Below are 15638 nucleotides of genomic sequence, written 5' to 3' on the forward strand. Positions count from 1 at the left end.
CTGAAACAGCCCATGAGCCTCAATGGCCCGTAACCAAGCAAAAAAATAAATAATTGATGTAGAGTAAACAGGCAGAAGTTTCCGTTTTTACACAGATGAGAAAAAAATACGGCTGCGGTAAAGAACAACTTTTTTGCCAAGTGGTACATGATATCAGGTAATGAGTAGCTTCCACTTGCCATTATGACTCTAAAGGGCTTTTTAAAAGTGTAAATGTTCTTTCATAAAGGCTCTGAAGTGAATTTGACTGCTTTGAGTGACAGGGACACCTGCTGGGAGACAGAGAAACAACAACACTCAAACATTATGACTGTAGCCTTGAATAAAAATAAACTAATGTAAACATAATGTTTCCTTTAAACATTGTAACATTGTGAGAAGCTTTCTGAATCTAATTTTCATTTTATTTTATGATAGTACTTGCAGTTACCAAGGTACCACAGTTTTTACTGTAATAGCAATTGTGGCGAATATTTTTTTGTAATGAATGAGTTTTCGTACCATAACACTACGATGTATAGCGTGGTAATCCTTAGTAAACCATGGCGTAAGGCTACGCAAAGGTTACGGCTTCGATCCTCAGGTAACATACTGATGTCTAAAAAACGGGATGTTACACTGTCGCATAAATGTAAATGGAAAAGTTAACTAGAAACATAATATAGCTCTGGTTAAAATGAAGATTTTTGCGCATGAGAGTCGTGGGAGTATTTGCGCTATGGAATGAAGCTGCTCTCATGGATAGATGGATGCATAAGGCAACACTCGAGCGGGGTTGACTCTCGACACCGGAGGGATCAGAGAGAAAAACGGCGCTCAACCGAGCCTCCCTTTGATCCCTGTCCCCGGGCCTGCACATGCACCGTACCGCACAGCATTGCGCGCTGACACCAACCCTCGCCAACCGCTGCGCACGACTGTCAGACAGAGATAAGCGCAAAGAAGCTCCAACCCCTCTTCCTCTTCCATTAGCCCTTCTCGAAAAAAGGGATGAATTACGTTTAAGAGCCCTGTGCTGGCGTAGACTGAAAAGCAAAGGCACCTACCTCACCAATTTCAAGCGCGCGCTACTCTCGCGCTCTCCCGTGCCTGCAGTTTTGACAAGACATTAGGCACGTGAATATCAATGAGCTGCGGAGACGCATGTAGTCCCACACATTATTAAAAACTCGTGCATTAAGCCTCAGACCGGGCGCCGTGTCAGCTGGCGCGCTCTCAAAGCGGATGAACGCGCATTCATCCGGACCCGGTGCGCTCTCGGCGCGCAAGGGGGGAATTGATACTTAATAATTAGAAGCCATATTAAAACAGATACTGTTTATATTTGGCAGTAATGGAAAAGACCTATAAGAGGCTTTTCAAAGCAAGACCTGTCTGTCAACTGCCAAAAACATCAGACAGACAAAATCGTCGCCTTAGGCAAAACAACTGTAGTTTTAGGGGCGCGTTTTGGGGTTCTCGGAAGACTCAGTCTAAGTACTGTCTTAGGCCTATACTGGATGACATGAAAGTGCACTTCTACAATTTAATCCCTTACAATTTTTTCCCCTGTGGTTTTACAGTATAAAATTTTAAAATATTCCATTCCATTCCATTTTCTACCGCTTATCCGACGGGTCACGGGGAGCCTGCGCCTATCTCAGGAGTCATCGGGCATCAAGGCAGGATACACCCTGGATGGACTGCCAACCCATCGCAGTGCAATTTTAAAATATATCTTTTTTAATTATGATTACTGTAGCACTAACAAAGATGTCTGGATTTTTTACCTGTGTTCAGATCGGCTGCATGGCTCTTTGTGGTGATGCACAAACAAACACAGCTTGCACTTCTTTAAGGGTTTAATGCTGGAGTCTAGCTGCATGTTCTAGTTCAGAAAATAGAACATTCATGAGTTTTGATGCAGCCCACACGTCTGATGTTTTGTTATCGTTCCAGAGGTGGTCAGTCTCATGAGATCAGGTCATGGATCCTCCACACCTGTCTGTGTTCTTTAATATCCATTTATGGCTCCTGCAGAGGCCAATACTTGCTCTCTCGTCTCAAAGACTTTTAGTTTATTTTCCCGTTCTTCTTCCTTTCCAGCCTCTTTCTTTAAGACCGTGTCTCTCTCTCTCCCTCTCTCGCTCGCTCTCTTCTTCCCCTGGAGAGGAAGAGATGCGTTTCCTGCGTTCAGATGAAAGGCTACCGCAGACAATAAAAATGCTATTTAAATGCAGGGCTGTTTGTATGCGGGTGAGCGATATTTTCCCCGGCCGAAAGCGAGCTGCCGCGTCCTGATAAATAGCAAATATAAGGGAATGCGATTTACATTTATCTTGCAGAGGCAGCCAATATAAATTTCAGCAAATCCTAGAAGATAGGGATTTAAAGGAGGAAATCACTGAGACCAATTTATATGCCGTGTGTCCCACGCAATTGGAAATACTTATATGGAGAATATATATATATATATATATATATATATATATATATATATATATATATATATATATATATATCCACGCACAGTATATATATCCACACATACACTGATAATATCATGTTTATATTTACTATAAATATATAAGATAATTATATATCCAGTGCTCAATATGTGATCTCCATCGTGTCATGATCTCTATAAAAATCATAGATGGAATATTATGGCTATATACTCTCTTAATGCGATTTCTTTAGGTGCATTGGTTGTAAAAGTGTTTTAGCCCCTTGGTAGCAGGTGAGGATGGAGCTTACCGTGTTTTTGGCATCATGGGTTCAACAGTTTAAGGGTTTGCGGGGTCACTGCCGGGTTGAACAGACATCGATAAACCTCCTTTAGTAGCCCTCCGCTTGATGTCATCTTCGTGAAATGTGCCTCCTGTTAGTTCCACATGCCACTATGACAGGTGCAGAGAAGTGATTAATAATCTAACACTACCAAACCCAAACCTCCGTTCACCCCCCAACCACTACACACCCAAAACCCACACACAGGTAATCTATGGACTGACATCTCGGGTTGCCTGCGGACCGAGACCCGCTGGGCTGAGGTTGCTCATATCATACAGCTGTCTTCTCCATCTCATGAGCATCCCACAGGCTGACACTTCTAAGAGTTTTTAAGTTATTGTATAGAGCCGTTGACTCGTGCATTTAGACTAAAGAACTGGTACTGCATGTTTGCGTAGTGCTTACAGGTCCGGACTGGCAAAAGAATTAACAAAATATAAGTCTTGACCTCAGGTTACTTCAACAGAGCTTGAATATTAATGTGTCTGCTGAAATGTTCATCGATGTCTTTAGTTCCCCTTCATCATTTGTATTATTCTGCAAAGTTGACTTTCTGTTTGCTTCACTGTCTGTAAACTGTGATTCTTGGAGTCCCAGCTGGCGGTTTTGCAGACACACTTTTTCCCTCTTAGTCTCCAGCTGAGCGCTATTTCACTATTTATTTACATGTAATTATTGCTATGAGGTGCAGATATTAACACTGTCAAAAACAATTTGACCTGACATTTCTCACCACTCCCGTCCCCTGCTGATTTTAGCAAACAAACCTCTCTCTCTCTCGCTCTCTCTCTCTCGAATCACTCTAGTGAAATTATCAAATCTGCCATTTAATTTGGTGGAGGCAGCAGTGCACAGAGGTGCTGTTTGAGTGTGTTTCTCTCTCTCTCTGTGTGTGTGTGTGGTTTAGACTTCCGTTGTTCCCGCTGGCTGAACGCGTCCCATACTTACTCAAGCATATTACTGGAGAATAGATGATTGTGCCTTCACACGATATGGAATTGCGAGCAAATAGAAGTCACATTAACCTCTGGTTAGCAGACAGACAGTGGGAATATTTAAGGATCAGACGCTAAACTTCACAGAGAGTTTACTGGGATGTGTTGCTCTCCAGTTACGACATCCAGTCAGATATTGTTCATGTATTTATCTTCTTATTTTTCTTTAATTGTAAGGTTATTTTTTTCACTTATGTAGACGGACATTTTAGCTAACAATCATTATTTTTGTGCCATGAGCAATAACGGATGGGGATGTTAAAATTGTTTTAATCAAGTCTTTACCTTCTCATTTTGACGTTTTTTTATTTGTATACTATTATACAAACCATTAGTGTTGGGCAAGTTACTCTGAAAAAGTAATTAATTTCTAGATTACTAGAATAACCAATGACTCTTTCCAAAAAAATATTAAATGACTTAATTACTATTAACTTTCTATATCCTATATCAACCTTGATTTGTTCAGCGATTCAAGATATGAAACTGCTCTTTTAATTCATTCAAATAAATAATATTAAACTACATAAAGTAGTTTTATTTACAGACCCAAGTATTACAAATGTGAGAATTATACATTAAAGCACAGATTTTAAAGTTAGACTTTGAATTTATATATCAATTCCACTATTGCACACACATATTACATAAAGTAATTAGTTCATTATCCGATTCTGATCAAAATAGGATTGAGAGCAAAAATGTGTTAATACGTATATGGTCGATATATTTGGTGCAGATTCAAGAACATGCAGTAGCTTTAGATACCGAGAAGCAGTATGAGGGTTTTTGTCTATGGCTGTCAGTGTATCTGCTGATAAGACGTGTGAATGACCAGAGAGAGAAACAGAGAGAGAGAGAGAGAGAGAGAGAGGGCGCCCATATGCACACTATTTAGTACAGTAAACATCCTCTGAGGAGTGACAGCTTGTTTCAGTGGCTGATAATGGCCTTCATCTGTGTCCTGTATGTCAGTGCCCAGATTCTGTCAGAGCCAATCAGAAACTAATTGAGCACGATTATCACGCCCACCCAGTTTATTCGGCACTAGCTCTCTTTCACAATCTGCTAAACTGTCTAGGCTATTACTGATGACTGTTATTGAAGTTAGACTGCTTTATTGTAGAATTCATTTAATACAGTATTCGTGTGTGCTGTGTATTTTTACTCCCGGTGGATTATTGATGTTAAATTGTTGTAAAATGCCCGTGCAGTGTCCCAAATCAGTCACTCATGAGGTGAAGTCTACGTTTGAGATTTTGTAACACAAAGACGATTTCTACAATGAAAGCACGAAGACAAAATCAAGTTGCAGTGGATACGCAGTTCTTCACCTTTCGCTTTATTTCACCCCCTCGTTTCTGTCGCCCTTTTCTATTCCTCGTCTCTCTTGTGTTCGGAAGCCTCTTTTCACTTTTGATTAATGTGCTTTGGCCAATTACGGGTGTGACACAACGAGCGGCCCCATCATCTGTTCTCTGTCAGCAGTCAGGCTGGCTGAGGGCTCATAGGATGGTTAATTGCCCCGCGCTCCCCTTTCCACCGTGACCAAAAGCCTCTAATTGAATTTATGCAACCACTGTTATTTTTAAATAGTCATTTTGTCTCAAATGAGCCACTATGGGAAGTGTGGGAGAGTGTGGATGACATAGTGTTGTTATAAAGCATCAGGTCACCATGAAATAATATATATATTGTATATATATATTTATTATATATATATATTGTAGACTATATATATTTATTTGTATATAATATCTTGTTTTTTATATTTTAATTTATTATATATGCTGCACTGTATATATATATATATACATATGCTGTGTCAAGGGTCGGTTGTTAAGGGATTTAGATGATAAATTTATGTGCTGAAATATTAACATAAACCTGCAAAAATGAATGGATTAGTTTTTCTATATCCCATTCTGGAAAACATAATTTTTTAAATAACCAGTTTATCTGACTATGATTATATATTTAACCTAAACAAAATATTTAGATTGTTATGGTTAAAGTGTCTTTGTTGTGCAGTTGCTGAAAAATGACCTAAACTTGATTAAAATAGCCAACTCTTTATTTCACCTCTGCAATAATCCCGAACGTGTCTGTCTGTCGACAGGGGTTGATAAGTTTCAGACACCGTTATTTGCCGTAATCGTGGCCTCGGGACTGTCCTTTGAAACAGACAAACAATCGACAGCAGCAGTCGAAAGCACCTCTCACAATTTCCAGCGGAGGCGACTATCAGGCCGACAGATCTGTGAAGTGAAGAGATGATATTCTGGCCGTCTCAGATAACTTACACACTTGCACACACACTGAGAGCATAGATTCTCCCTTCATTTACCCTGCTGACCTGCACTAAACTTGAAGGTACCACTGGAGGGCATTGGGGTAAGGGCAGACGGGGGGAGTTAGTAAGAGGAACTCTCTAATCCACTCTGGGCTAGATTAAGAGCAAAGTGTGTGTGTTGGCCGAGAGCCTGGTGAGGGTGCACAGGCCGGTACTATCTGCTCTGTTGGCAGGCTGGCCCTTAGGCTAACTCAAACCTACTGGAGTCTTTGTACTCTTAAAAGCCCCCCGTTTCTCTCCGCACCCCTGTTTAAATCCTCTATCTGTGTGGAGTCCACGCAGCGCTCGCTCGCTCTCTCTCGCTTTCTGTCATTTATCTTTTTAACATATGTTTTATTTATTGCGATTTTGTTTGTGATTGTTTTGTTGTTGTTGGAGTTTCAGGATGAATCCACTTCATTTAGAGACAATATGCAATAGTTCACCCAAAACTTCTGGCATCTTTTTTTCACCCTAACATCCTTCACAACCTGACCAAGACTCTTTCATTTGGAACACAAATGAAGATATTTTGAGAATTGTCTCAGTGGTTTTGTGTTCATAAAATGGAAGTGAGTGGGGTTCAAAATGGTTTGGTCACCAACGTTCTTCAAAAATATCTTTTTTTGTGCGTTCTACAGAAGAAATAAAGTCATGCAGGTTTAAAATGACACAAGAGCGAATGATGAAAGCATTTTCATTTTTGGGTAACTATCACTTCGACTTTTGGAAAAGTTACGCAACTAAAGTTTTTAATAGTTTTAGTGTGTTTCAACATTTGCACTTTTTCATTTTCAAGTCTTTAATCATGAATGACAGTTAAAAAACTGAAATATCATTTTCAGCTTTAACATTAATTAAACACTACCATACGCTCAGAAATCTGTTTACAAATCCATTTTTCTAAATGATATTTCCATTTCTTGTTGGTGAAGATATTAAGTTGTATAGCGTGTGCAGTTTTAGCAGAATCGCAATGTTCGGCTTTCATGAAAATTGCCTCTTGAAACATTGTCAGCTGCACCTTACAGATCCCTTTCAGCTCTCGAAGTTGTCTTGCTGTCCTCGAGCTTGACTAAACACGAAAGGATTCGTTGTACATTTAAACAGACAAAAAATATATAATTTGACTGTTCGGGAAATTAGAGCGCTACGACAGCGTCCCTTTCACTCCGTCACAAACGCACTATTTGTTTATCTGAAAGGATGCACATTGTATCAATTTACAATTCCGGGTTGGCGCCGCCTCGGGCTGCAGGGTCTCAGAAGTTGTAGAATTAATTAGTTTTTTTATTATTATTTACAGAGTAATCTATTTGGAGGAGAGGAAGGCGTCGCCTCTGGGCTGCGTCCTTTAAACACAAGAGTCCTGACTTCCATTATCTACCGCACACACAACACACAACAAACGAGAAAAGCACAGCAGAAGATAGAACCGGATGGAGATAGAGAAACAAAGAAAGAAATGTATAGCCTACATGGGGGAGAAGTAATTGAAGTAATGTGGAATTGGTGTTGAAATTTCGATTGTGAGCTGTATTATCAGCTATTATTGCCAGCGTTCGCCCGAGGTGCTTGTTTTGCGGACGAATCTTTGCACAGATATGTCTCGCGCCGAATCAGATGAGTCGTCTGAATGATATTGATTTTTGTTTATTTAGCTGCGCTAATGTTCTGGGCGGGTGGATTTGTAATACAATCTCAGCTGAGCTTAATCTTTCCCCTGCGGCGAAGTTCAATGGTTACGCCTTATTTTTTCAAGGTCAAAATTTACCCGGAATAATGTTCAACCCTGATGTGAAATTGTTGAGCAAAGCTGTGACGTCATTGGTCAGCAGTATAAACCTAGCTGATATTCCATTGGTCAGGATACGTTTCTTCATTTTTTTATAAATGGTAAACGTACATTCCGAAGTAAGGAAGCCACTGGTCTACGCGCTCAATTCAGGAAGTCTTCAAACCCATTGTTTCTTCTTAAAAGGAGGTCATTCCTGCCCTGGTGAGAATCCGCTGCTGGAATTTCGTGTTCTGTAATTAAAACCCCCGATAGAAAGTGAATTAATTAAACATGCATATAAAAAAGGAAGCAGTTCAATCGAGCTTCAATTAACCCTCGACTAAATCTCTCCCACCCCTACAGCCGCCGTTCCCCCCGATCTCACCCCACGGCCTCCTCGCGCGGCCACCCAAAAGGGCTGCTTGTGCTTTCCGTTCATTAATCTGCTATAATCAGGAAACGTATGAATCTTCCAGCCAAAAGGACGCATAACATGTGTCTCTCATAAAGACGGGGCAATGAATCTCCCACTTACGTGGATGCGTGTCACATGTGCGTGGGCTCCATGCTGATAGAGTTAGCATGAGGAAACCGCTAACCAGCGTTATGTGTCTCAAGCGTTCCATGTTTCCTGCGAGACACTTAATATAACGTGATTCATTTTCTCCTTGTGCTTGGAGTGTGTCTCTCGCCGGGCTGGAAGAGTTGCTCCAAGATCAGCCTGCAAGACCGTGGTTGAACTGTATTTAAACTCTCACGGATGTGTGCGCTGGGAGCGCGTGTAACGTCTGTGTGTGTTTAACCCACTGCATGATGGTCTAATTGGTTTAGCAGCCAAAAGGAGTCAAAGGGCAGCATAGCGTGTCGAGGCCCAACGTGAACCCGATGTGAGAAGGATGCTGTCTGTCGACTCGGTGGGAAGACCATGTGTACGACTTCCAAGCTGACCCTCCTTCAGCTCCAAGCACTTTTTCTTTATTTTTCTTAGTGCGTCAATAGGAGGCTGGACAGTATGGAAGAATAGATCTTTAAATAATGTTACAAAATAATGCAGTATGGTAATGCTTTAAGTCTGTTGTATAAACAACATGTTTCATATGCTTTCTGGGAAAATAAATTCTCATTAGCCATGTTTGCAGTACATATCAATGGATGTTTACACATACACACATTCAACATTTTTGGGCAATTTTAATCCATTTTTTATACAAGATACATTGTAGCTGATACACATTCTAAAGTAATAATAATGATATGCACAAGCAGCTTGGACTCACATTAGTAGTTGTTCAATTGTTCACAACAGAAGATCTCGGTTCTGACCCTTCTCATTATTATTCATGAGCCTGGGGGTGTTTCTGACGCCGGGGGGGCGGGATCATCTTTTCACGCAATGCTTGTTGTGCTGGAGGCCTCATGACTCTGTCTGGCAGTGCTGCTGGTCTCCGATGCTTCTTGTGCCTCTGGCCTTCACTGGATGCACTTTTCTGTATTCTCTCCGGTTTAGAAAAGAGAGAATGACCTGTCATGTGATGACAAGTGCTTATTTAGAGTACTTTAGTGCTGGACCACATCATACTTGGAACACTAAACATCTATAGGATAAGGTCGAAGTTCAAGTATGTGTATTGTAAAAGCGAAATAACCAAGCGTTTAATTTCATCGTTCAAACCTGTATATGACTCTTTCATCTGTGGAACACAAAAAAAGATATTTCGAGAAATGTCTCAGTGGTTTTGTGTTCATACAATGGAAGTTAATTGAGTACAGTTTTGTTCGGCTATCAACATTCTTCAAAATATCTTCTTTTGTGTTCTGCAGAGGAAGGAAGATCATACAGGTTTGGAATGACATGTGGGTGTATAAATGATGACAGAATCTTTTGAAGTGCTACCTGAAAAGGGAAACTGTGATTGATCTCTTTTTATGTCAACTGTACGTGCACTGCAGGAGATTATTTGAGTTGTAACCTTTTCTGTGTTTTTGTTTTCAGGTGATGAGTATTTTGAGTAACCCCGGTGCGGTTCCATCTCAGCCTCAGCACGATTTCTCCATCTCTCCTCTTCATGGCAGTCTGGATGCATCCAACACCATCTCAGCGAGCTGCAGCCAGCGCTCAGACACCATCAAGGGGGTAGACAGTCTGGCATCCACCCAGTCCTACTGTCCACCCACATACAGCGCCACCAGCTACAGCGTGGACCCCGTCACTGCTGGATACCAGTACAGCCAGTATGGCCAGAGTGAGTCTTTGCAAAAATACAAAAAATACACACACTAAGACATGAAATGAATTTACTGGCACAGCCCACACTTATACCTGCATGAGATTGATATATTGACCATCAAAAGAGTCTATGAGAGCAGGAGAGACACATGCTCCTGATAAAGAGCCCAACACCGGCCCCGGGCTCCTCTGTTAGTCACACTTCTCTTCTCTTGCCTGGGAAACGTGGTTTTCAAAGCTCACTTTTACACCCCTGGGGACCGGTGTCCTTTCAGCCACCTCACACACTCACACAGAAGCTCGAGGGCAGGAAAGAATTGATTGATTCAATTTAGCATAATCAGAGACTGATGTTGTCACAGAAGCAACTGGTCCCTATCTGCCAACAGAAGACATGTGTTAAAGTCAAAATGAACCCTTCACTTCATAATGCATGTTTTAAAGGGATACTTCACGCCAAAACGAAAATTCTTTCATCATTTACTCACCTTCCAGTTGTTCCAAATCTGTTTAAAATACAGAGAAAGATATTTGGAAGAATGCTTATAACCAGACAGATTTTGCCCCCCATTGACTCCCACAGTAGGAAAAAATACAATGGTAGTCAAAAGTGCCTCAGAACTGTTTGCTGTCCTACATTCTTCAAATTGTCTTCTTTTGTGTTCAACAGACTCCTACTATGGGAGTCAATGGGGGGCGAGATCTGTTTGGTTATAAGCTTTCTTCCAAATAACTCTTCCTCTGTGTTCATCAGAACAAAGACATTTATAGAGATTTGGAACAAACCGAAGGTGAGTAAATGATGACAGAATTTTCACTTTTGGGAGAACTATCCCCTAAGGTCTTGGTCCCGAATATACTAGAATCAATATATAATGTCTTGCTCAACTTTTGAAAAAAATGTTGTGCTCTCTTGATGTCTTTAAGTACTTTAACTTCCTGTAGTAGAGACCTCTGCTCTCACAACAATCTGTTTCTGATGGATAAAATCAAGCTCTGCTTCCGATACAGTATTTTACTTTTGCGTCGAATATGTTTTGATAAGTATAATTAAACGTGAGGATGTGGAGGACATTACTCATCTTTACAGTACGGTGGCCATAAGGTGCAAAACAAAGCAACAAATTGCTTAACTAATAAAAAATCTGTAAACAAAATAAAAAATCCCAAACCAAAATTACACATGTGAAAACTCAATATACAAAACAATATAACAAACCATAGAACACGACACCAATTCAAGAAACTAAATAGGTTTCGTACAATCAGCAGAAACGATCCCATTCCAACGCTTTGACTGATTTGTTTTGTTTCTGGAATTGTTGTTGTGTTGTCTGGTTTGTCATTTTGTTTTTAGTTTTGATATTGCATTTTCTTCAGATTTGTAATTTTGGTTTTCATATTTTATTTTCCATATTACAGCCCCACGGACTAATATCATTTGTGTGTGAGATGAAATTCACTTGTGTGAGTTCTTAGATGTAAACAGATGTGAGTTTGTGTCTCAGTAGTTTGTGTGTGTATTTGTCGGCTTAAACACATCTGTGTGTGTGTGTAAGTTTGTATGTTTGTGTTATTGGAAACATCCTTGCGTAAGTACGTTGGTGTCTATGGCAGGTCCATGAAAAGGTGTGGCAGGGTTGATTGAGGAGATGTGACGAGTGAATGTCAGTTTAATTACGAGTGAGATTGAGATGAGTGATCTGTTTAATGAATGAGAGGAAGGAGCAGCTGAAATTGGAGAGAGATTGAGGCGAATATGAAGCATGAAATTCAAAACGCTCAGTGTAATAAAGACTGACACACACACACATACTCACTCTCTCACTCTCTCTCTGTCTCTCATTCTCTCATTAATATTTATTTGTGTATTTTTCATTAAACACCTTAGTAAAACGAGTTAATTGTTGACTGTACTAAATCTATTTTAGTAGAGAAAAAATGAAGAGACCATTCCAAATGTTCATTTAATCAGTGTTTCTAGATGGGTTCTGGTCACTCATTCCAGTTCAGTGTCTGTTAAATTTCAACAAAAGCAAACCTCAGGAGTGACGTAAAGTCATCCAACAGCAATGTAAAAGACTGACAGCATGACAAGACACATGAAATCTGTGATCAAATCTAGGTTATCACATAACAAAATATTTTTATCTTTTCCTAAATATGTGAATTCAATTCTGTTGAATAATTGCTGAAAAGTAAATCTAAACTAGATTTCTTTGCAGTATGTGAGGTCTCAAAAAAATACAGAGCATCTTTTCTGTTATTTTCATCTGTTTCTCCAGTTCATTTCCTGCAACAACAAAAAAATAGAAACATTATTTTCATTTGAAATTGGGAGAAATATTGTCAGCAGTTCACAGAATGAAACAAAAATGATAATTTTACCTAAAAAAATACAGAACCTATAAACAGTTAATTCAGAAAAAACTTTAAATAATTTTGAAATGGTCCATTTGAAACTGAAGGGTGGTCTCTATATGACCTGATGTGGAAGGGGCAGATGACATCATTAATGTGCATGAACTGTTCTGAGATCAGCTCATGAGAATGTGTCTGTGTTTGATCTCTTACAGCCGCTGTGGACTATCTGGCCAAGAACGTCAGTCTGTCGACCCAGAGGAGGATGAAGTTGGGTGATCATTCTGCAGTGCTGGGACTTCTGCAGGTGGAGACGGGACAGGCATACTGAGTCCATCTGACCACAAAACCTCAGTCTCAGATGCACACATCTCCTCAAACCTGCCGGAGATCTTTACTGCGTGACTGTCTGTGTACCAGAGAGGTTTCTCTAAACAATTTCTGAGAACGAAACTCCTCATTCCACTTGACGTGACCGTCTGTCATGTAATTCTGAGCTGGTTTAAAGAAAACCATGCAGCGGTTACAAACACGTCTAGAGATGCTGACGACGTACAACAGGACCGCTTTCCGTTTCACCTCGCTGTGCATATAGTTGTGTATGAATCAAGTGTCATTAAAACTCGCGCTTGTTTTCTATTGATATTGATATTACGATTTCCCTTATGGTTGGTATTATGATTATTGTAATAATTGTTTTTGTTTGGTTGTTTCTGAATTCACACATTGTTCACATTTGATTTTTGAGTATTCCAGCAGTGAGCTGTGACAGGGATGTGTGCGAGTTCAACTGCTGCTTTTTCACTTTCCAGGCCCTGAAGCCGTAATGTTTCCGAGCGATTTGACCTTCCATGCCTTCAAATTTCTCTTGACATTCCAGACGAACTTGGCCACTCTGTGGGAAGTCTGGCTTCGGGCTTTCTTCTGGGAATAAGCTGTGCTTTTACAGGACCAATGACTTTCCCTTCTCAAATGCCCGCTCTGTCCTTAGTAATAATCTTGAGGGATGAAAACGGCATTTTTTGGAAAAACTTTTTTTTCAAAGGAGGCGCCCAAGAGATACAGTCTTACTGTGAGCGTTTAATACACATAAGTTAAAAACAACAAATTTGAACATTTGCTTATTAAAATATCTCGATATTTCAACTGCACAAGTGTTTTAAACCCTGTACACATTTTGACAACATTCCTTAAAGTCAAACATTTCCTGCTCTTTCGTTTCTGCCGTTTGCAGAATTCTAACGTTCTATTCTCTGATAAAGAAACAGACATCAGGGCTCATGTAATTTACGGTCTCACGCGTTCACAAATATGTACAAAAAAGTAGTGAATTTTTGACATTTGTGTAGCACCCACAAGACATTTTGACATAAATGGAATTGTACAGTAGATGAAGAATACCGTTTATTGTTTTGTTTATAAAGAATATGTTTTATACTAAAACAAAAAGGTGTCGTGTGATAGATGAAGCAGGGCATATGTGTCAGTCTTATATTGTAATTTTGTGTTAATATTTACATTTCCTTGCTTTTTAATAGTTATTATGTATCATTTTTCTTAGAATTGAAAGTGTATGTGAGAGGCTCTTGATAAAATGTCACACTTAAGATTGTACGGAAGGCGATTCTTATTGTTGATGATTCTGGCTGGTGCTTCAGGAACCGCACTTATGAAGAAACTGAACACTGATGCTTAATATTGAACGTTTGGAAGCAATTGATGGATCATTCTAACAGACTATGGGAACACACTGCAACGCTTGGTGCTAACTGACTGCGGCCGACCCAAACGCGTCTTCAAGCAAAAGTTTTATTTGATGTCTTTTTGACGAATTGAACTCTTTAAGGAAACATGTGACGTGTCCTTTTTGCTTTCAACTGTCTATATCTGATAAAACCATCATAAACACGCAATGAAATTTTAGAACCTTCCACAGCTAACAATTTTGTTGGTGAACATTTGGAATACATAATATATTTTCCATCATTCCTCCCTGCGATGTCAAACTGGACGCCTGCTTTCTTCAGCATTTGTGTTTCGGCTTTTCTCCATTTCTTTTCAGCATGTGTGTACTTTACCATGGTATAATTTATTCTGCTGTATGAAGTAGTAGCTTTAGTGAGAACCTTGTATTTGGTATTTACTACCTTCAGCCTGTGGGTGTCTTTACTGTAACACTGGCATAAATGTTATCAATTAAAGATCTTAAATTCACACATGGATCAGAAGTCTGTCTTTTAAGTATGTGATTTGTTCGACAGCATTATGAGATGCGTCAGGCATTATGAAACTTCCAAACATAATCTATAAAGTCAATAAATAAACATTCTGACATTTTTTCACCTTCGTGTCATTCAAAATGAAGATGAAGATATTTTGAGAAACGTCTCAGTGGTTTTGTGTTCAAACAATTCAATGGGGGTCAATATGGTTTGGTTGCCAACATTCTTCAAAATATCTTTTGTGTTCTGCAGAAGACAGAAAGTCAAACAGGTTTGGAATCACATGATGAGTAAATGATGTTAGAGAATACAAATGTCAATTTAAATGGAAGTAAATATTCAAACTCTAAATACGGATTACCTTCTGTGCTGGAAAGAAACGTATATTAGGAAGGTAAAAATGTACAATAGAATACAATATACATCATCAAAACAAGCCAGGTGAGATTGACACAGTAAACAATGAAGACATACTGAGATTTAAGAGGTGTCAGATTTAATGTACCATGTATGTTGTGTGTACAAGAACGATTCATATATTGAACAGCGTACTACTCATGTTAAAACATACTGTACCATATTTCTATTTGACCAAAATCTAAATGAATTTAGAATGTAGGTACAACACAGAATTCTAATGCAGATAAAACAGACGTGTCATTACAATTTTATTAAGACAAGAATCTATCACTGTCAAGACATACTTTAACTAACTGAAAGTCACAATATCATTGTATTTCACCCAAAAAATGTAATACTGAATTATATCTGCAAACTGTCACTTTTACAATAAACTTAGTATTTTGTTCGCTTTATTGGAAATGGGTTTCATCAAATGATTATTATAATGAAAATCTAAAATATCACTGAAACTTCATGTGCAACATTTGTAATATGTAAAGGCTTTATCATTTATTCAGTCTAGATTTCAGTCCCTGTTCTCAACCCAGAA

At 39.3% G+C, this 15638-nt stretch overlaps 1 protein-coding gene across 4 annotated transcripts in view; it reads left to right on the top strand.

Moving 5' to 3' along the window:
- Window positions 1–14678, top strand: part of pax7a (paired box 7a) — a 46268-nt gene extending 31590 nt beyond the window's left edge. For all 4 annotated transcript variants that reach the window (XM_056735301.1, XM_056735303.1, XM_056735302.1 and 1 more), the window contains exons 8-9: window positions 9870–10119; window positions 12680–14678. In XM_056735301.1, the coding sequence (XP_056591279.1) occupies window positions 9870–10119; window positions 12680–12795 (366 nt within the window). In that variant the 3' untranslated portion in view covers window positions 12796–14678. The remainder of the gene's footprint in view (window positions 1–9869; window positions 10120–12679) is intronic.
- The last annotated feature ends 960 nt before the right edge of the window (window positions 14679–15638 follow it).

The sequence above is a fragment of the Triplophysa dalaica genome, chromosome 21 (assembly GCF_015846415.1).
Source record: "Triplophysa dalaica isolate WHDGS20190420 chromosome 21, ASM1584641v1, whole genome shotgun sequence".
In the NCBI taxonomy this organism is placed as follows: Eukaryota; Metazoa; Chordata; class Actinopteri; order Cypriniformes; family Nemacheilidae; genus Triplophysa; species Triplophysa dalaica.